The sequence below is a fragment of the Meleagris gallopavo genome, chromosome 28, assembly GCF_000146605.3.
Source record: "Meleagris gallopavo isolate NT-WF06-2002-E0010 breed Aviagen turkey brand Nicholas breeding stock chromosome 28, Turkey_5.1, whole genome shotgun sequence".
NCBI classification, from domain to species: Eukaryota; Metazoa; Chordata; class Aves; order Galliformes; family Phasianidae; genus Meleagris; species Meleagris gallopavo.
This window is the reverse complement of record NC_015038.2, coordinates 2,107,188-2,124,664: the sequence shown is the minus strand read 5'-3', so window position 1 is coordinate 2,124,664 and position 17,477 is coordinate 2,107,188. Positions and strand designations below refer to the sequence as shown.

Genomic DNA, 17,477 nt, shown 5'->3' with positions numbered 1-17,477 from the left:
GTTTTTTTCTCTCCCCCAGAACCATGTGAGGGACGTTGCTGGGACACAGGTCATTCCCAGGATGGATCGGAGGAGGACCTGCCCTTGGGCACTGCGCTCCGATGGCGATGGCAGGTCAGCATCTCTGCTCTGCCTCCTCCTGGCATCGCTCTCCTGGAGTGCATCCAGCAGCACCTCATTCAGCACTTTCCATTCCGAGCACCGGGACTGGACTTTCAACCACCTGACTGTCCACCAAAGCACCGGGGCCGTTTACGTCGGAGCCATCAATAGGGTTTACAAGCTTTCGGGTAACTTGACCATTTTAGTGGCTCATAAAACCGGTCCTGAGGAGGACAACAAATCCTGCTACCCTCCCCTCATCGTGCAGCCCTGCAGCGAGGTGCTGACCCTCACCAACAACGTCAACAAGCTGCTGATCATTGACTACTCCGAGAACCGGCTGCTGGCCTGTGGCAGCCTGTACCAAGGAGTGTGCAAACTGCTGCGCCTGGACGACCTGTTCATCCTGGTGGAGCCCTCGCACAAGAAGGAGCATTACCTGTCCAGTGTCAACAAGACAGGCACCATGTATGGCGTCATCGTGCGCTCCGAGGGCGAGGATGGGAAGCTCTTCATTGGAACGGCAGTGGATGGGAAGCAGGATTATTTCCCCACGCTCTCCAGCCGGAAGCTTCCCCGCGACCCAGAGTCGTCGGCGATGTTGGATTATGAGCTCCACAGTGACTTTGTCTCGTCCCTCATCAAAATCCCCTCAGACACCTTGGCACTCATTTCGCACTTTGATATCTTCTACATCTACGGCTTTGCCAGTGGCAATTTCGTGTATTTTTTGACTGTCCAACCAGAGACCCCGGAGGGCGTCTCCAACTCTGCCAGTGACCTCTTCTACACATCCCGCATCGTCCGGCTCTGCAAAGATGACCCCAAATTCCACTCCTACGTCTCTCTGCCCTTTGGCTGCGTCAGGGGGGACACGGAGTACCGCCTGCTGCAGGCAGCCTACCTGTCGAAGCCAGGGGACGTGCTGGCCAAATCCCTCAATATCACAGCCCAGGAGGATGTCCTCTTTGCCATTTTCTCCAAGGGACAGAAGCAGTACCATCAGCCGCCGGATGACTCCGCACTCTGTGTTTTCCCAATTCGTGCTGTCAATGCCCAGATCAAAGACCGGCTGCAGTCTTGCTACCAGGGGGAGGGCAACCTGGAGCTCAACTGGCTGCTGGGAAAGGATGTCCAGTGCACCAAAGCGGTGAGGATGCAGGCAGTTGGCTGTCATAGCCTTTGGTTTTAATGCGTGGCCCTATGGTGCAGAATAGGATCGATCTTTCCGTGCCTCAGTTCCCCTAAATATGGATGTAGCAATCCTTTCCCTCCTATTGACCTTTTCCTCCGTATTGTTATCAGACAATCAATGATGGCAGTGAAAGGAGGGACTGCACTGAGGCTGGTGGATAAGGATGAAGGTGTGCTGCTTGTTGGCAGTGTTTGCTGTTCCCAACCTCAGGCTCTCACCTTTCCCGCAGCAAGAGGCTGATATCAGCAAACTAACGAGATAAATACAAATGACAGTTGCATCTTTCGTGGTTTTATTCAGATGATTTCTCTAATCTTGATTCACATGCAGATTGTTCTAGGGCTGACTTGAGAATCCCTGGGGCCTTCTTTTGCCAAGCATATTAAGTTTGGCTGCTGAGAGGAGATGAACGTGGGTTAAATGAAATGAAAAAAGGAAAGCGAGAACACTTGCTTGCACATGGGAGATCCGTCCCTTCACAGTTGTGTCTAAGTGTTTGGCAATTCCTGAATGTCCCTTATGGAAAATTAGCAAGAGGACTGCAGTCAGCATGACGGTGCAGCCCTATGGCACCATTCTGCTGCATGGGAGAGACCACCATAAAATGCAGGGTCCGCAGCTGGGTCAGCCCCTGCTGACCTCACATCCACGCAGACTCCGTGTCCCCACCAGCCCCACATCCCCACCCTCCTTGGCTCTCCTGTGCAGGAACCAGGGCTGCCCTCTGCTTTGTGCTTCACTCACAAGAATCTCCTTAAATCTTCTCTTTCCAGCCTGTTCCAATTGATGACAATTTCTGTGGGCTCGACATCAACCAGCCCCTGGGTGGTTCAGTGCCAGTGGATGGTGTGACACTCTTCACCTCTAGCCGGGACCGGATGACTTCTGTTGCTTCATACATCTACAATGGCTACAGCGTGGTGTTCGTGGGGACTAAAAATGGCAAAGTGAAGAAGGTAAGATAATTTCTGTGGCTTTGGAGAGGCGGGATCTATTTCTCATCAGTTGTTACAGCACGTTGTGGTTTTGACTGGTTTTGCATTTCATCATTCTATGAACCATGGTGTGTCTGTGGGGCTGTTGCAGAAATAGTTGGAGCACTAATGGGCTCATGTGGCTAGAGGCAAAAGAGTTGAAGTGACCATCAGCGAACCATGGTGAGAAGTCTCAGAGATATCCTTTTATTTGTGAAAGTTTAATGGGAATCTTGCAGAGGTTTGAGTTGTTTCAAAATAATCCTTCTGTGGTTGGTGTGGTAGACTGAGCTTAAGAGGCTTCTGGGTTTGGGTGGCAGAACGTTGAGTCAGGGAGTGGGTTAACTTGGCTGCTTTTGGAAACCAAGCCTCAGGGCAGAGCCTTCCCACTTCTCTCCCCAAGACAGCTGGATGATGGATCCCTGGAAGATAACATTCCTCACCCTTTGCATCACAAAAGCTGGGGCTCTTGCCTAGGGCTAAGAAAATCTCCACGTTGTTTTCCTCTCCCAGCAGCAGGAGCTGGGGGCTGCTGGGTGGGCTCTAGGATTCTGGAGTCCAACCACCAGTCTGCTGAATGTGAGACCCTTCAAATGAACCTAAGATGTCAATGACATCATTTGGTGATCCTGCTAAATGCAGACCCTGCTTCTCTGAGCCAGGGAAAGAGTTAACAAATGTAATCAACAGCAGGTTGTTAATTTTTTGTGTCCTTAAACAGCAGGGAATTTCTTCCTCATCTATCCAGGAAGATACAAGGACAGGCAGATACTACACTTGAATGTCTGCATCATTTTAATTACATCAGTTCATTAATATTCATTCAGCACTTTACAAGTGCTGAGCAGCAGTAAATTAGGAGTCTCCCTGGTGCCTCTCAGTGCAGTGAGGAAATCTGGAGCGTGGGGGCATGAGCAGAGCCCCTCTTTCCCTGCCCAACCTGGTGCTGCATGGAACACGGGGCTCATCCTGGTGTGGGTGGAGAAAGAATTTTCAGCATATTGCAAATAATGCATCTGCTGCTGTGATTCCAGCAAGCCATGTTGGCCATTGTGTGGTTTCTGGTTGTTGGGTGTTTGATGAGCGTTGTTGAGTGGTTGCTTGCCACGGCTGGGTGTTTGCCAACCATTGTTGGGTGGTCATTGGCCATTGTTGGGTGGTCGTTGGCCACTGTTGGGGTGGTTGTTGGCCACTGTTGGGTGGCTGTTGGCCATTGGCCATTGTTGGGTGTTCACTGGCCACTGTTGGGGTGGTTGTTGGTCATTTTTGGGGTGGTTGTTGGCCACTGTTGGGGTGGTTGTTGGCCATTGCTGGGTGGTCGTTGGCCATTATTGGGGTGGTTGTTGGCCATTGCTGGGTGATTGTTGTCCATTGCTGTCTATTCAGTGTTCTGGGCAGCAGAGGAGTTGCCTCATGTAGAGGGAGTTAAAGCGAACAGCTTGTGCCTGCACACCAAGCATTTACTTTAGCGTGACATTAATTATGTAGGATTACAGAAGAAGCATTTTCTCTGGCACAGTTAATTCCTTGTAGTTGTCTGCATTGAAGCCCCACTCAAACAGCCACCTTTTGATGCATGTTAGTCTATTCATGCCCATCCACTTTACTCCTCTGGGCAGGAGGGGAGCTGAGGAGTGATGCAGGAATGATCCAAGCTTTACCTGTGGTTTGAGCCAGTGGTAAGCAGGTACTGAAAAAATGAGCTCAGGTCTCCAGCGGGTCCCTTCCAGGCATTCATTGCAGTCAGCCTTTGGTGGCATATGTTAAGAGCCCTTCTCCACACGTGTCAGCTGTTGGGACCCTGCTATACCCAGAGCTGTGTGGGGCTGAGGATGTTCTGTATCTTGTGGTCCTGTCTGCACTTCTAGTAAATCTATTCCTTTTTGGCATATGGGGTTATCTTTACGTATGTAGTGTGGGAAGTGGCTTCGCCTTGAACAGTGCCACAGTGGAGGTGTTTTAGATCCAGAGAAGTTGCTTGGTTGTCTGCGGGGCTGAGCGTAGTCCCAGAGCTGACACATCACTCAGCGAGCACACAGCGTGCTGAGGGCTATGAAAGTTTCTGTGTCTCTCCTTCCCCACATGTGAAATGAGGACAGTAAAGATGTGCACCTCTGGAAGTGCCAGAGATTCCCAGATAAACGCCTCCTCTCCTCTCCTGCCTGTCTACCTACGCACCGAGCGCTGAACGCTGCTCGCATCTATTCCCTCTCCCGCAGTTGTTGATTTACTTGGGAAGCAAGCTGGTGGCTCAGCCTGGGATTTCAAAGAAGAGGCTTTTATGTAGCTGCAGGGAAGAAGTCAGGGAGCCAGCTCTGAAATCTTTCAGATTTGCCTGTGCTTTGCCTGTGAGAGTTCATTACCGAAAATATCCTCTTATCTCACTGATGTCCTTCCCATCAGCCGTTCTAATGGGCTGCTGCAGCCTGTCCTCCCAAGGAGCTGGATGCTGAAGGTCCCTGCCAACCCAGGGCCCCTTCACTCCCAGCTCCGTCCCTTCCCCTTGTCTCGCTGTCCCTCTGCAGTCCCTCTCTGCCCAACCAGCCCCAGCAGGGCTGTATCCGAGCTGTGGACTGTCAGCAGCTCACACCACGTGGAATGGTGCATGCACCCCTCTGCCCTTTGCTGCTGCCTAAGGGAAAAGGATGAGTCGATGGATCCATTCTGCATGGAAACCCTGTGCTGGAGGAGGGATGTGTTCACGCAGCACCGGCTCAGCCATCCCGATTACCTTGGGTAGGGGATGCTTGGTGCTGTCAGGGGCTGCACCTGCACGTATCCCCACAGTACACAGGATGTGACAGAGCAGCCCTGCTCCATGGCAGCCCTGTGGCATTGAGAATTGCTGCAAATGACTGCAGTGTTTATCTGTAAGTGGTGAAAAGCCAAATTTATTGATAATGCTGTGACCTTTGGATAAGGTGGGTACGTGGGGTCCTGTTCTCTGCAGTTTGAAGGTCTGGTTCTCCTGCAAGGTCTCAGCATTCTGACTGGGGTAAATGGTATCATATCGAGACATAACTGCTCAGATTAGTGAATTCCTTCAGTAATGCAGTTTTCATCGAGGAAAATTAGAGGAGACATTAATACAACAGTTAACAGCAACTGGGTGCTGGGGGGAGATGTGTCGGCTTGCTTGTTCTGTTTACGGGCTTCATACAATTCCATCAATATTGATGTGTGATGCCTTTGATTTTGACACTAATCATTGCTATGAATTAAATTTGCAGCCATATAATTAGGACTGCTATTAATGGGGCCTCAAGCTAAGTACTGCTGTGCTAGTTGTCTTCTTCCTGATGGAAAACGGCGTCCACGGAACTCAGCTAATGTGGTTTGCCCGGTGGAGGATGGGACTGATGTGGAAATTGTACTTGTTGCATTTAGGGGTGCAGAGACATGAGAAGGGCAGACTTAGGGGTTTCCTGAGAAGCGTTTTGGAGTTGCTCCAGAACTTTTGAGTTTGCTGTTTTTCTTTTGGAGCAGGAGCAAGCAGGGCTTGCAGGAATAGAGTCATCCTCCATTTCCAGGACTGAAAGGCTATTGCAAGCCTGGTTTCTGTTCTAGCTGCCCTTGTGCAAATCTGTCCCTTTATTTCTCTCCCCTAGCACTGTTTGGCTCCGTGGCAGCAGGCACAGCACAGTGGCCGGGCTGCCAGCGCCGCTCTCCGCTCAAATCAATCTTGTCTTTCATCCCGAGAGGTGTGCTTCTTATTAGATCTAATAAATCAGTGAAGTGCCCTTCATTCAGCTTGTCAATGGAGGGCATTGTTTGTGATCAAGAATAAATAAATGTCTCTTCTATGTCTGACCGTGCACAGTCCAAGTGCTGTTTTGCCATCGCGCCGTCTGTGCCTGCGCCAGGCAGAGCCCTGCAGCATTGCTGAGCCTCCCGGGCTGAGAGTGAACGTGGGGAAAGGCAGCACGGTGATGCTGGTGGTTTCATCCCAGCACTGACCTGCTCCGAAGAACTGCTGGAAGGTTTGGGATACATTGAGCTGGAGCTGCCTGAGAGCTGCTCTCTGCATGCAGAGGTCGCTTCCACAAAGCAAAGCTCTGTACTTTGCAGCCTCAGTGTTACACGTGAGAACTCAGGAATGGAGCATCTGGGGAGTTTGGAGGTGAAGGGGACAGTGACAAGCAACTGTCAATTGCTGTTCTGCATTCCCAGGGCACCTCATCCCCACTGCATTGCTCTCGTGCACAGCTTGCAGCGTGCAAGGTGACTGCGAGGAGCTGGGTGGGATCTGTCTGGAGGAAAGGTGCTGCAGGAAGATGCTGTGCTGTGATGCTGTGACTCGTCGTTTCCTTGCTGCATGCACAAATGTGCACATTGCTGGCTGCCCGGTGCTCAGCAAGGCAGAGCCCTGCAGGGCAGTGATAGCTGTTGGAGCAAGGGGGAGCGAACTTCTGAGTGCATTGTGGTGTTTTGGCATGTGAGGGTTTTATTCAGCTTGGCTGATTTAATTTCTTCCATTTGTGGCAATAAAACAGATCTTTCCCAACGAAGCACATGTCTGAACCTGTCCTTATCTGACTTCATTCTACAGATGCTTATCTCATCCTTCAATATACCCTTAATTATCGCTCCTACGTGTATTTTGGAGCACTTCAGGACAAACAGTTGCAGCAGTGTGCAGAGGAGCCCAAAGGCTGTGGGGCTGTTCCAGCCCACAAACCCCACAGCAGCAGTGGCAGCAGATGCTCAGTATCACCCCGTGTCCCTGCAGGGGATGGAGCAGTTCAAGAACATCCCCACTGCCCCTTGGAGGCACAAAATTGGCTCCTCTTCTCCCAGCATCTCTCCCCCAGTTCTGTTATCTGTTGCCTAGCAGAGGAAAATGAAGGAAAGGAGAATTTTGGATGTGTTTTAGAGCTGCTGGAGAGCTGAGGGGCAGGTGTACAGGAGCTGCTATGTGAAATGGAGCCAGGTGGGCTCGGAGGCAGCTTTAATCCATTCCTTGGCTCACGAGGTGGTGATGAGAGGCTTCTTACCAGGGCTTGGGCACCTTGAAAAATCAGCTTAAAATGCAGAGTGCAACAATGGCGTTTGATTCGTTTCCAAACGGAGTGGGGCCACAGGAGCAGTGAGCGTGGGGGGATTCTGTGTGTGGGTTCTGCACCTCAGGGGTTTGGTCCCAGCCCTCACCAATGGCCCTGAGCATCCATCCTTGCACTTTGGGATACATATACCACGAAGCTCTCCCACTTGTGCACTCATGGTTTTTTTTATCTTGAATGTATTTAGAAGATAATTAATCCCCACACCTTGCATAGAAGGAGGCATTATCTCCTTTATGAGGATGAAGTGAGGCAGAAGTTATTCCTCCTCTGGTTCGTGCTGGAGGCAGAGCAGCATTTTCGTGTGGTTCAGTAATGCTTTTTGTTGTTGTTGTTGTTTGTGAAAAACATCAGGAAAGGCCAAACTGCTCTGTGAATTCACAGTGGTTTTGCTGCCTACTCCCTGCTTCCCTCTGGGTGTGAAACTTGAAGAGGTTGCTGTGCTCTGGACACGTTCTTGGCTCCTGCCTCTCCATCTGTGAGTGAGAACGTTGTGCTCTCTTTGGGATACGTGTTGCACTGCAGGCTTTTAAGATCCTCACTGAGGTCAAACAGTGCACAGTTTGGGTCCATTTGTAGCATCTTAAATCCCCGTGTGGCAGGAAATGCTGCGAGATGACCACGCTGCGTTGCTTCTATAAATGCCTCCTCGAGGCAAAAAGAGCAAAAATGGAAAACACAAACGTTCAGAGGGAAGGGGAAGGTGCACGCAGAGCGCTGTGCTTTGGGGCTGTCCCCCACACTGCCCTCCCTCACTGTGTTCTTCATCTGCACCATCAGCTTCACCACCCGTTGCTGCTCCCACTGCTTCTTGCTGCTGCCCGGGGCAATGGCAGTGTTAGTGAGGGTGTAAAATACAGCGTAGTTTGCAAAGGCAAATCCATCACTGGTTCATCTGCTGATATTTATGGGAGTGCCAGGCAGGTGTGGCTGGGATGCAGCCGGTCCCTATGTTAGCAGGAGCCCATTATGCCTGCAGTAATGCATGCTCTGCCCACCTCCCTTCCTTCTCCTCAGCAGAAAGGCAGGTGCCTGTGTGCCTCAGGTCTTCAAAGTGCAACCAGCAGCAGTGATTGGAAATGGCTTCTCCAGGACCCACACCTCCTCCTGGTTGCTCCTTCTCTGTTGGTTCCACATCTTTACATCTCACAGATGCATGCAGATGAAAGGGATGTGCACTTGAAATGAATGTGCGCATGGTACAGCCTGCTTATTATACAGTGTGGGGTTTTTTGGTGGTTTTTTTTTTATTATTTCTTATTTTTTGTGGTATGCTGCTAAATTATTTATCGTGTGCTGGGCTTTAATCTCATAAATCTGCCTGCAGGCCTTATGCTTTGCAGCCTGAGCGTCCTGCAAAGCATGAGCGGTGGGTGAAGGTGCTCCTGGCTCATCCCAGCCTGGCCTTCAGTACTGGGAATTTGGTCATGGCACTGTGAAATAAGTAATGAGAAGAATGTGGAAGATGCAGGCTGAGGGACAGGTAGGGCTGTGGAGTGTGAAGGGGATGGTGGGCTGCTTTGCTGGAGGTGTTGTGGATGGGAACCTCTGATCAGAGGCACAGCCTGAGCCCTGCAGAGCCACGTGCTGTTCCTTGAGGAGCATTAAAGCACAGCCAATGCCTGCTGGAACGCATCGATAAAGCGCTCTTTTTAGAAGCATTTCTGCTTCTCCAGCACAAATGTGCTATTTCTTGTTTGGATGCATGGCTTTCTTCGTTCACTTTTATTACTAGGGACATTTACATGAAAACAGCGTGTTTTGCTCTCGCAGCATATTCCCCCATCACAGCTGTGCTGCTCAGCCCCTGCAGTCTGTGCCTTCCCTCAGAATGGGGCTGAACTGGGGCACCCAAATAGGGCTGGAACACAGCACCGAAATTCCTCATCAGTCCAAATTTCAGTCTGAAAGATGGCTTTCCTGTGGATTTAGTGTATTTTTCTTTGATGCTTAGCCATCATAGGATGCAGCACTGCAGCCCCCCAGTTAGAACCTTGTGCCTGGTATCTGATCGTCCCAGAGACCCCCCAGCTTGTGAGAAGGGTCTAGCCCCACTGCCCTGCACTTCTAGGGGCTCTGGCTGCTGCTTCACGGAAGCAAATGATTGGGGAGAAGTGAAATTCCAGCCTGCTGCTTCCCTCCCCTCTGACCTCGCGGCGTTTCTTTCTGCTGACCCCTGAATATCAGAACTGCTGACCTTTGGTATTGGGGGGAGGAGGGCAGCCAGAAGACGGGGGGGTTGGATGCTTTTGGGGGTGAGGAGGTAAAACTGGAACCAAATGATGGATGGGGATGGGCTGGTGCTGGAGATGGGCTGAGTGCACGCGCTGAGCTGCTTTGCTGCTGCTCCATCACAGATCTTGCTTTGAATGCTTGCTGGAATGCTTAGTTTCCTGAAATGCAAAATGTGAAGCTGGCAGCTGAGCTCCTGTATCTCATCCCCAGCACCTTACACTGACTCTTATTGACTGCAGGGATGGGGCAAAACCACTGCAGACTGTGCTGGTGTGGAGCAATAGCTCTGATAGAGCCAGGTACACAGTGTGATGCTTGTGGGTGTTCATAGTGCAGCTTGATGGCAGCTCCTGCTCCACATCTGCTCCGGCAGCAAGCTCTGATGGGCTGTAGTGTTCTGTACCACCCAGGCTGGCTGAGCCCTGCAGAGCATCTCTGGCCATCCCCTGTGGCAGCAGGACCGAATGCTGTTATCTGGTGCTGAAAGGTTTAACAAGGCAGAGACGGAGGGGGAGTCAGGGAAAATGTTGGCTGCTCCCTGCCTGCCCTGTAGGGAAAGCGTTGCAGCTTTTAATTTCTTTTTGCTATTCCCTCTGGTAAAAACCCCTGAGTTCATGTTATGAGCAGCCTTTGCCACTGTGCCACAAAACTGCAGCTCTCCACAGTGCCCAGCACTCTGCACACCCATCCTTGCTTTGCACAGCTCAGCCTCAGCATCATCCCAGCTCATCCCAGCACACACACCGCCTGCAGTCCCACATCTCCACACATTGCACTTTACCCCTGCAGAGCCCAGGGAGCTGCACTGTGTTGGTATGCAGGATGTTGCCGGGATGGATGTGCAGCTTGGGAGTGCTCAATATCCCCCTGACAGGTAGAGCCCCCACAATGGGATGTGGTCACATCCATCACCCAGCAGCACAGGTGCAGCCGTGGCCCTGCACCCTCACAAAGGCTCTGTGTGAAGGGAGGATGCAGTAAATGTCTGCCTCTTGCAGATTTATTCCTTCATTAGGTATTTAAATACATTCTGCTGTATAGGATGCTTCTGTGAGGCTGCTGCTTTTTTTCTCCCATGGAATAAATACAAAGCGCTCCCCCCTGGTCTCTGCTGCTGCCCTGGGAGTTGGGGTTCATGGTCAGTCCTGAGACCCTGCAGGGCACCTGGCCCAGCTTTTCGGGCCTCTCTTCATCCCTGTGCTCAGCATTTTGAGCACTGGCAGCAAAGTAAATGCTCCAAACCCAGCAGTCATTGAACCAAACAGCCCGGGGAGGAGCAGGGATGCTAAATTTAGCAGAAGTGCCCCAGGCAGGGGGCCACCTGGGGCTTTGTTTAGTTTCACACCAACTTTCATCTCTTTTATTTATCATTTGGGGCTGACTGATGGATTTTGTTCCCTCCTCAGCAGGAGGGGAGCACTGCTGGCTCAGCCAAGCAGAGTCCCCATTGCCCCCCATGGCTCCCCCCAGCCCAGGCTGCATTCTGTTGGGCAGCTGGACTGAGTGTGGTTGTTTTAAGCTCCGAACACTTAAAATGTAAGGGAAGTTTTTAGCACTGATGAGTCTGGCAGTGATGCTCTGATGTGTGAAAGGCTTCAAATACAAATGTACCTGTGCCCGTATAACAGTGCCAGCTTGGGTTTGCTGATGCAGAGACATCGTGCCACATAGGGATAGTTTTCTAAAGGTGATTTTCCTGCTATGTGTTGCCTTATAAGACCCTCCCCTCTCTGTTCTCAGGGTGGGTTTTGCAGTCCTTCTGGCCGGTCCTTCTCCCCTGGTGCTGGGGGTGGTTGGCTGCAAGGCAGCAGCAGCTCAGCTCTCTGTGTGCTCTGCTCCCGGCTGTGCTCAGCTCCCAGCCCTGTGCCAGCTCTGCTGCGTGCCCGCAGTTGTCCTGAAAATAAACAAAATCCCATTCAGCCCTGGTCAGCGAGGCAGTTTTTGGGTGATTTCCAGCAGAGCGAAAGCTGGAGAGGATTTAAATCGTTGGGCTCTGGTACGAGGTTTGAGTAGCACAGCAGCCCAGGCAGAGCCCAGGTCTTGTAACAGCCCCACAGCTTTGGGCAGTGGGGTCAGGATTTCATTTTTCCTTTGGGAATGGCTCACTGCATGAAATATTCATCTTAACCCAGGGCGTGTTTTAAAAGCCTGCTATCTTCCACTGCACCATTGTTCTTCCCTCCCGCGTCTCTGGCTAAATTAAGACTTTCTTAGAAATGCACAGGTTAAAAGTTTAAAAGCTTAAGGTTTCATTCATAATTCACGTGTCAATGAGGCTTTGATTCCTCCCGGGGAAGCAGCCTCCTCTCTGTGATGCATGTTGGTGGGGTCACCCTGTGCCCAGCCAAGGACCCTCAGTACAGTGCAGGATTCTCCAGGGCTGCTGATGGGGAAGGCAGAACCCTCCATTGGGGTCATTGATTGGAATCTGACCCAGGGCACCGGGTGCCAGAAGTCATTAATGTCTGATAGCTGCTCAGTGCCATGTGAAAAATGAGTCCCTGGGTTTTGGTCTCATTCCCAGTGTGGTCAGGCATCCATGCCCCAGTCCTGCTGTTACCTTATCTGATAGCCTTCAGCTGGGTGATGCCACCAGTGATCCTCAGGCATTCACAGTGTTCCCAATGTGCCCTTCCCATCCCTCTGCAACCCTCTGACACCTCCCAACCCATAGCCTCTCCTTGTGCCCAGGGCCACTTGGCTCTGCTCCCCCTTACGCCCTACGATGCTGATGGTTTTGAGAGGGATTAGAAGAGACCTGGAGGAGCCTAGGAACTGGGTTTGGAACTTGTCCCTTCTGGGAGCCTTTTGCCTTCGTTCTCTCACAGATAAATCTGCTCTCAGCACTGGGCATGGCATGGCACAGCAGCCGCCGCTAATCCTCCCCCCAGGTGTGCAGGGATCTCCCTTGGCCGTTCTCCTTCAGAATTAAATCCCTTTGAGATATAAACCAGAGTGGGATTTTTTTCTTTCCCCCTTCCCCTTTCTTGTCCTCCAGCCCACCCAAGTGCCCATTGGTGGCAGGGATGGGATCAGGAATCAGTAAGATTAAAAAAGAGCATCGAGTCCACCAATCAACCCGTCTTCACTATGCCCATTAACCACATTCCTTCGCCCAGTATTGTGCCACTTCTGGTTTAGAAAAGGAGACTGGGCGGGATTTAGATTGGACAGGGGAGATTTGGACTTGATATAAGAAAACAGTTTGTTACAATAAGGATAGTGAGGCATTGGCACAGAGAGGTGGTGGTGCCCCATCCCTGCAGATGCTCCAGGCTGGACGGGGCTCTGAGCACCTGATTGAGCTGTAGGTGTCCCTGCTTACTGCAGAGAGTGGGACCAGATGGCCTTTCAAGGTTCCTTCCAACTCAGACTGTTGTGTGATTCTCGGGTGGGATTGGCAGTGCTGTGCACCAACTCAGCTCAGCTCAGCACTGCACAACACAACACAGCTCAGCTCAGCACAGCTCCCAGTGCCGTGCTGGCTCCCAGTGGCCACGTCCCAGCTGGAGAGGGGGATTAGAGCCGAGCCCGTCTGAGCTGGCAGATGCTGTGTTAGCTGATCTCCTGCCTTCAGTGCTCCGCCGTGAACCTTCACAGCCATTCCTTCAGATTTTTCCAGGGGTCGGGTTGATAATGAAGGGATTAATTTAATTCCTCCCTCCCCACCCGCCTTTACCCCAAGCTTCCCAAGCAGCTGCTCTGTGCCTGTTCATCTGTCGGTGTTTTTATTGGCATCGTTTGGGCCATGGCCAGTACTGAGCTCGTGACCTGGCTGGGGATGAATGCAGCATGGGCTGGCGTGGCCGAGAGCCCACAGGCTGTGGTTTTCTCTCCTGATGTGCATCGATGGTGGCAGCTCCCCGTGGGTGTCCCCTGGGTTTCCCCTCTCAGGATCTCAGTCCCTTCTTCCAGTCACGAAGGGGCTGGGCAGCTCTCTGGCTGTTTATATGCATTAATCCTTTACAAGCACAAAGGTCTATTTCCCATCAGTCCTGAAATAAGCCCTTCCGCTGATTTTGATGCACTTTGACTAAATATCAGCCTACCCCTCGGCTGCCTTCAGTTTATCTCCTCTAGGTGGATCTGCATGTCGTGGCCCAGAAGGATGCTCAGCTCTTTGCACATCGCTGCCAGCATCCTCCCCGTGTCCCTGTGCATGGTGCATGGCGTCTGAGCTCTGAGCAGCACTGTGTCCAACACTGGGAGTTTGTGCTCACAGCCTCTTCGCAGCCCCTCTCTGTGCCCCATGGGCATGGGGTTTGGGCTAGATGGGGGGATTTTTATCCGAGCACTGTTACGGTGAAGGAGGAATTTAAGTGAGATTGAATGCACGTGCTTTCAGGGAATCATTTTCCAAAGCTTGTGGGTTTAGTGAGGAGAAACAGCTCAGATTCCCGAGGTCTGCAGTTCCTCATTTGGTTCCTGCTCTCCCAGATTCTCCCCACCACTTTCACCTGCTGCTGTGGCTCCATATGCTCGTAGCTCTGCAGGCACATGCATCTCCCATGTGCCCAGGCAGATAAATATTGCATCCCTGCTCTGGTACGTGACAGTTACCCCAGGCTGTCATGTTCCTACCTGGCCATGCTGTTCCTGCTGGTTTTGTCCATGAAGAGGAGATTGACAGTGCTGGGAATTGGCTGCCGGTCCCAGGAGGAGCAGCTCTGCAGGTTGTGCTGGCAGCCTGTGCATCTGGACGCATCAATCCACAAATGTGGGAACAGCTTAGCAGGGAATTGTGGTTTAGGTTACAGCAAGATCCCAGAATGAGCACATCTGTGTTCAATCCGCAGCGCTCTGTCAGACTAAAACGAAGGGGAAAAAAAATAAAAGGAAAAAAAAAAGATTTTACAGGAGTTTTTGTGCCCTGGGGGAGCTGTCTCCCAGTTTGTAACGGTGATGTAAAACCCACCTGTGGTTGTTCCCTCTCCTTTCTCTTGCCTCCCTGCTCTTCCCTTTCCCGTTGCTTTTCCTGGTGGTGGTGCTCATTGTAGGGCACTCCGTGCTGCTCAGGAGGGACGTGGTTTGCAATGAGCCTGGGCTGGAGTTAAGCACACCCATGGGGTGAGACTCAGCACGCTGAGGGCATTCAGGTGCAGCTGCAATGGGAGCACGCTGCACCTTAAATCAAGGACTGCAAAGCATTTGAGCTCTGAAGCTCTTGTGAGATTGCCAGCTGGAATGTAAAATAGCTGAGGTTTGTGTTATGAAGAGGAGATATTGGTAATGCCTGGTCTTGCTGCTGTTTGGTAGCATGCTGGAGGAAGCAGCCCGTGCTGTGCCTCTGCTCCCAGGAGCTGTGCATGGAGCTGTGGGCACGTGCAGGTCAGTGCCTGTAGCATTTACATGGAGCAAAAGCAATGGGAGCTGGGAGCAGGCAGCCCCCCACCATCCCACTTCTGCTGCTCCACTCTGCATTATTCAGAGCTGTCAAGGTGTGATTTGTATTCTTTATGGCCAAGCAAAGGCACCATGGGGTCTTTGATTCCCTTTGGGAGGAGATTACATGAGATTGCAGAGAGACTGGCAGGGAAATTGCTTGAAATTGCACCTATCATAGCACGCATGTGCACGGGGATGTGCACGTGTGTGCTCCTCCGTGCTGCTTGCAGGGAGCAGGGTGGGTTCCTGCAGGGAGCAAACTCGTGCCCAGCAAGGCTGTGAGGTGTGGGGCAGTGGGAGGACGTGGTGCTCTGAGGAGATCAGGAGCTGCAGTTGTACAGAGCACAAGGGGAACCTGTGCCAGAGCCTTTCACGCCTCCTCTTGCCTTCTTCTACTCAACGTTTTTGCTCAGATAGCAGTGGGGACCTGTGCATCATTTATTTATGCTGCAGCAATACACAGCAAATCCCTCCACCACTTCTGTGCTTTCTGTTCCCTTTGCACGGCCCCACAGAGAACGTAGAGGGATGGAAAATGAAGACAAACTTAACGTCTGGAAAAGGAGGACGGAGTGGCTGTGCCCATGGGAATGACTGCAACTGGTTTTGGAGGTCCCACCTGGATCCCATTGCCTCCATCGCTGCACCCCAACCCCAGCATACGCCCTCTGCACTGTGTGCAGCTGCAGCCTGTATCCATTGCACGGCTTTGCCCCGTCCTCGTGCAAAACAGGCAGAGCAAATGGAGAGTGACAGGAAAGGGTCACTGCTCCGGGTCGCCACCAAGGTGCTGGAGGAGATAATCAGACCCTTTTCTTTTCGGTTCAGTGCCCAGCAAAAAACAGAGCCTTGCAAGCGTGCCGCGGAGCAAAGCCCACAGCAGCAGCCACTTTGCTGGAGAACTTTTCCCCATTGGATGCATTTGTGAAGTGTTGTGCACTCCCTCGGGATGCGCTGGGGCACAGCAGCCAGCTTGCATTAGCATTCCTATTAATAACACTAAATAGCAAACATGCTTTGTATAGGTGTGAGCAGAAATGGAAGATGTCGTTATTAAGATAGAGCTGCACTGAACAAGACCCCACTCACTGCTGGAAGGGTCTGTGCCAGCCTCACAGTGATAGTTTGCTGCTGTTGAGTTCAACTCTTCTTCCCCAAATAAGGCTGTGCTTGTGATAGCATCACTGAAAGGCTCCCGGCAGGGGATGTTTTGACAGAAAGTGTGATAAAATGTAATGCAGTGGATATCGTCCCATTTGCGATTTATGAGGAATTCTGTAACCTAGGGGGGATTAATTCTGCATCACGTTACGACACATCGGATAGGTTCTCTCCTCATGCTTGCTGTTTCTCCGCGTGCATAATGAGCAAACCTAGTGATTTTTTTCCATGATAATGAACATTTTGTGGCGGAGCTTCAGCCACCCCTCTCCCTGCCTGTAGATCTCCGTGCTTCATCCCTGGTGGTTGCAGAGCAGCAATGATCACCTCCTCCAACGCAGTGCATGGAAAGTCCCATTCCCTGCTCCCAAACCCCAACGTGGGGGTGTTGTGCTGGAGCTGCAGGAGACCCACAGCAGAGGGCAGGGAGGTGTTGCCAGGGCCACGCTGGAGATGCATTTCCATTATGCAGACACGAGGGCTGCACTCCTGAAACCCATCCCCAGAGCTCCCCAGCAGCTCAGCCCCATGCTTCGCTCCTTCTGCTGTCACTGAGCAGAGTGAGGTGATGCACCCAAATGCCACGTGCTGCTGGGGGAGCTCTGGGAGCTGCATTTCAGAGGCACCTGACAGCTCAGCAGGGAAAAATCAATGGGCCCGGCGTGGTTTTGAGAACCTATCCATGCTCAGCCAGCCCGTGTGCCAGCGATCAACAACTTGAGAAGGCAGATTTGTTCCTCGCTGCCTGTTTCTGTCGGCTTCTCTTTGCTTTCTCTTGCCCCCGTCCGCCCATCTCTAAGCCCGACTCTTTTGCATGATCGTCTCCATTTGCATTTCCAGCAGATCCGCTGACACTTGGCTGGACTGTGGGTGAAGCTCTCCTTGAAATGAGCCCGCGCACAGAGTTTGTTCTGGGGAGATAAGAAGGGAAGTGGCAGGGAGGGCCTGGGGGGAATTACGCATGTGAAACTGCGCTGTGAAATTAACACCAGCAGCCACACTCCGGGCCAGCAGCACTTTGGTGGGATTTATTTTGGAAGCAGCATTTTTTACCGTGGGCAATAGACTCATCTCCCTCACCCCAGCAGCTCTCAATCCCGGCTGGGGAAGCCAAAGGAGGAATTGTCTGCTCGCTCGGTCTGAAGTTGCTCCGTAGTGCTGGCAACGTGATACTGAAGAGGAATTTTAATTTCATGCTGTGTAAGAAGAGTGCATGCAACAGTAGCAGCCGTATGGATTTTCATATGAATAGCTGCACAGTATTCATAACAGGGCAGCAGTGTTGTCCCGCAGGTTTTCATTCTTCTCGTTTCTTTGCTGTTTTCACGTTTCCCTTTGCTGTCCACCCATTCTAGCACTTGCTGA

At 51.8% G+C, this 17,477-nt stretch overlaps 1 protein-coding gene across 1 annotated transcript in view; it reads left to right on the top strand.

Moving 5' to 3' along the window:
- Positions 1 to 17,477, top strand: part of LOC104914514 (plexin-A2-like) — a 30,507-nt gene continuing 13,030 nt past the window's right edge. The window contains exons 1-2 of the mRNA XM_031556962.1: positions 1 to 1,252; positions 2,071 to 2,253. Coding sequence (XP_031412822.1) covers positions 62 to 1,252; positions 2,071 to 2,253 — 1,374 coding nt within the window. The 5' untranslated portion in view covers positions 1 to 61. The remainder of the gene's footprint in view (positions 1,253 to 2,070; positions 2,254 to 17,477) is intronic.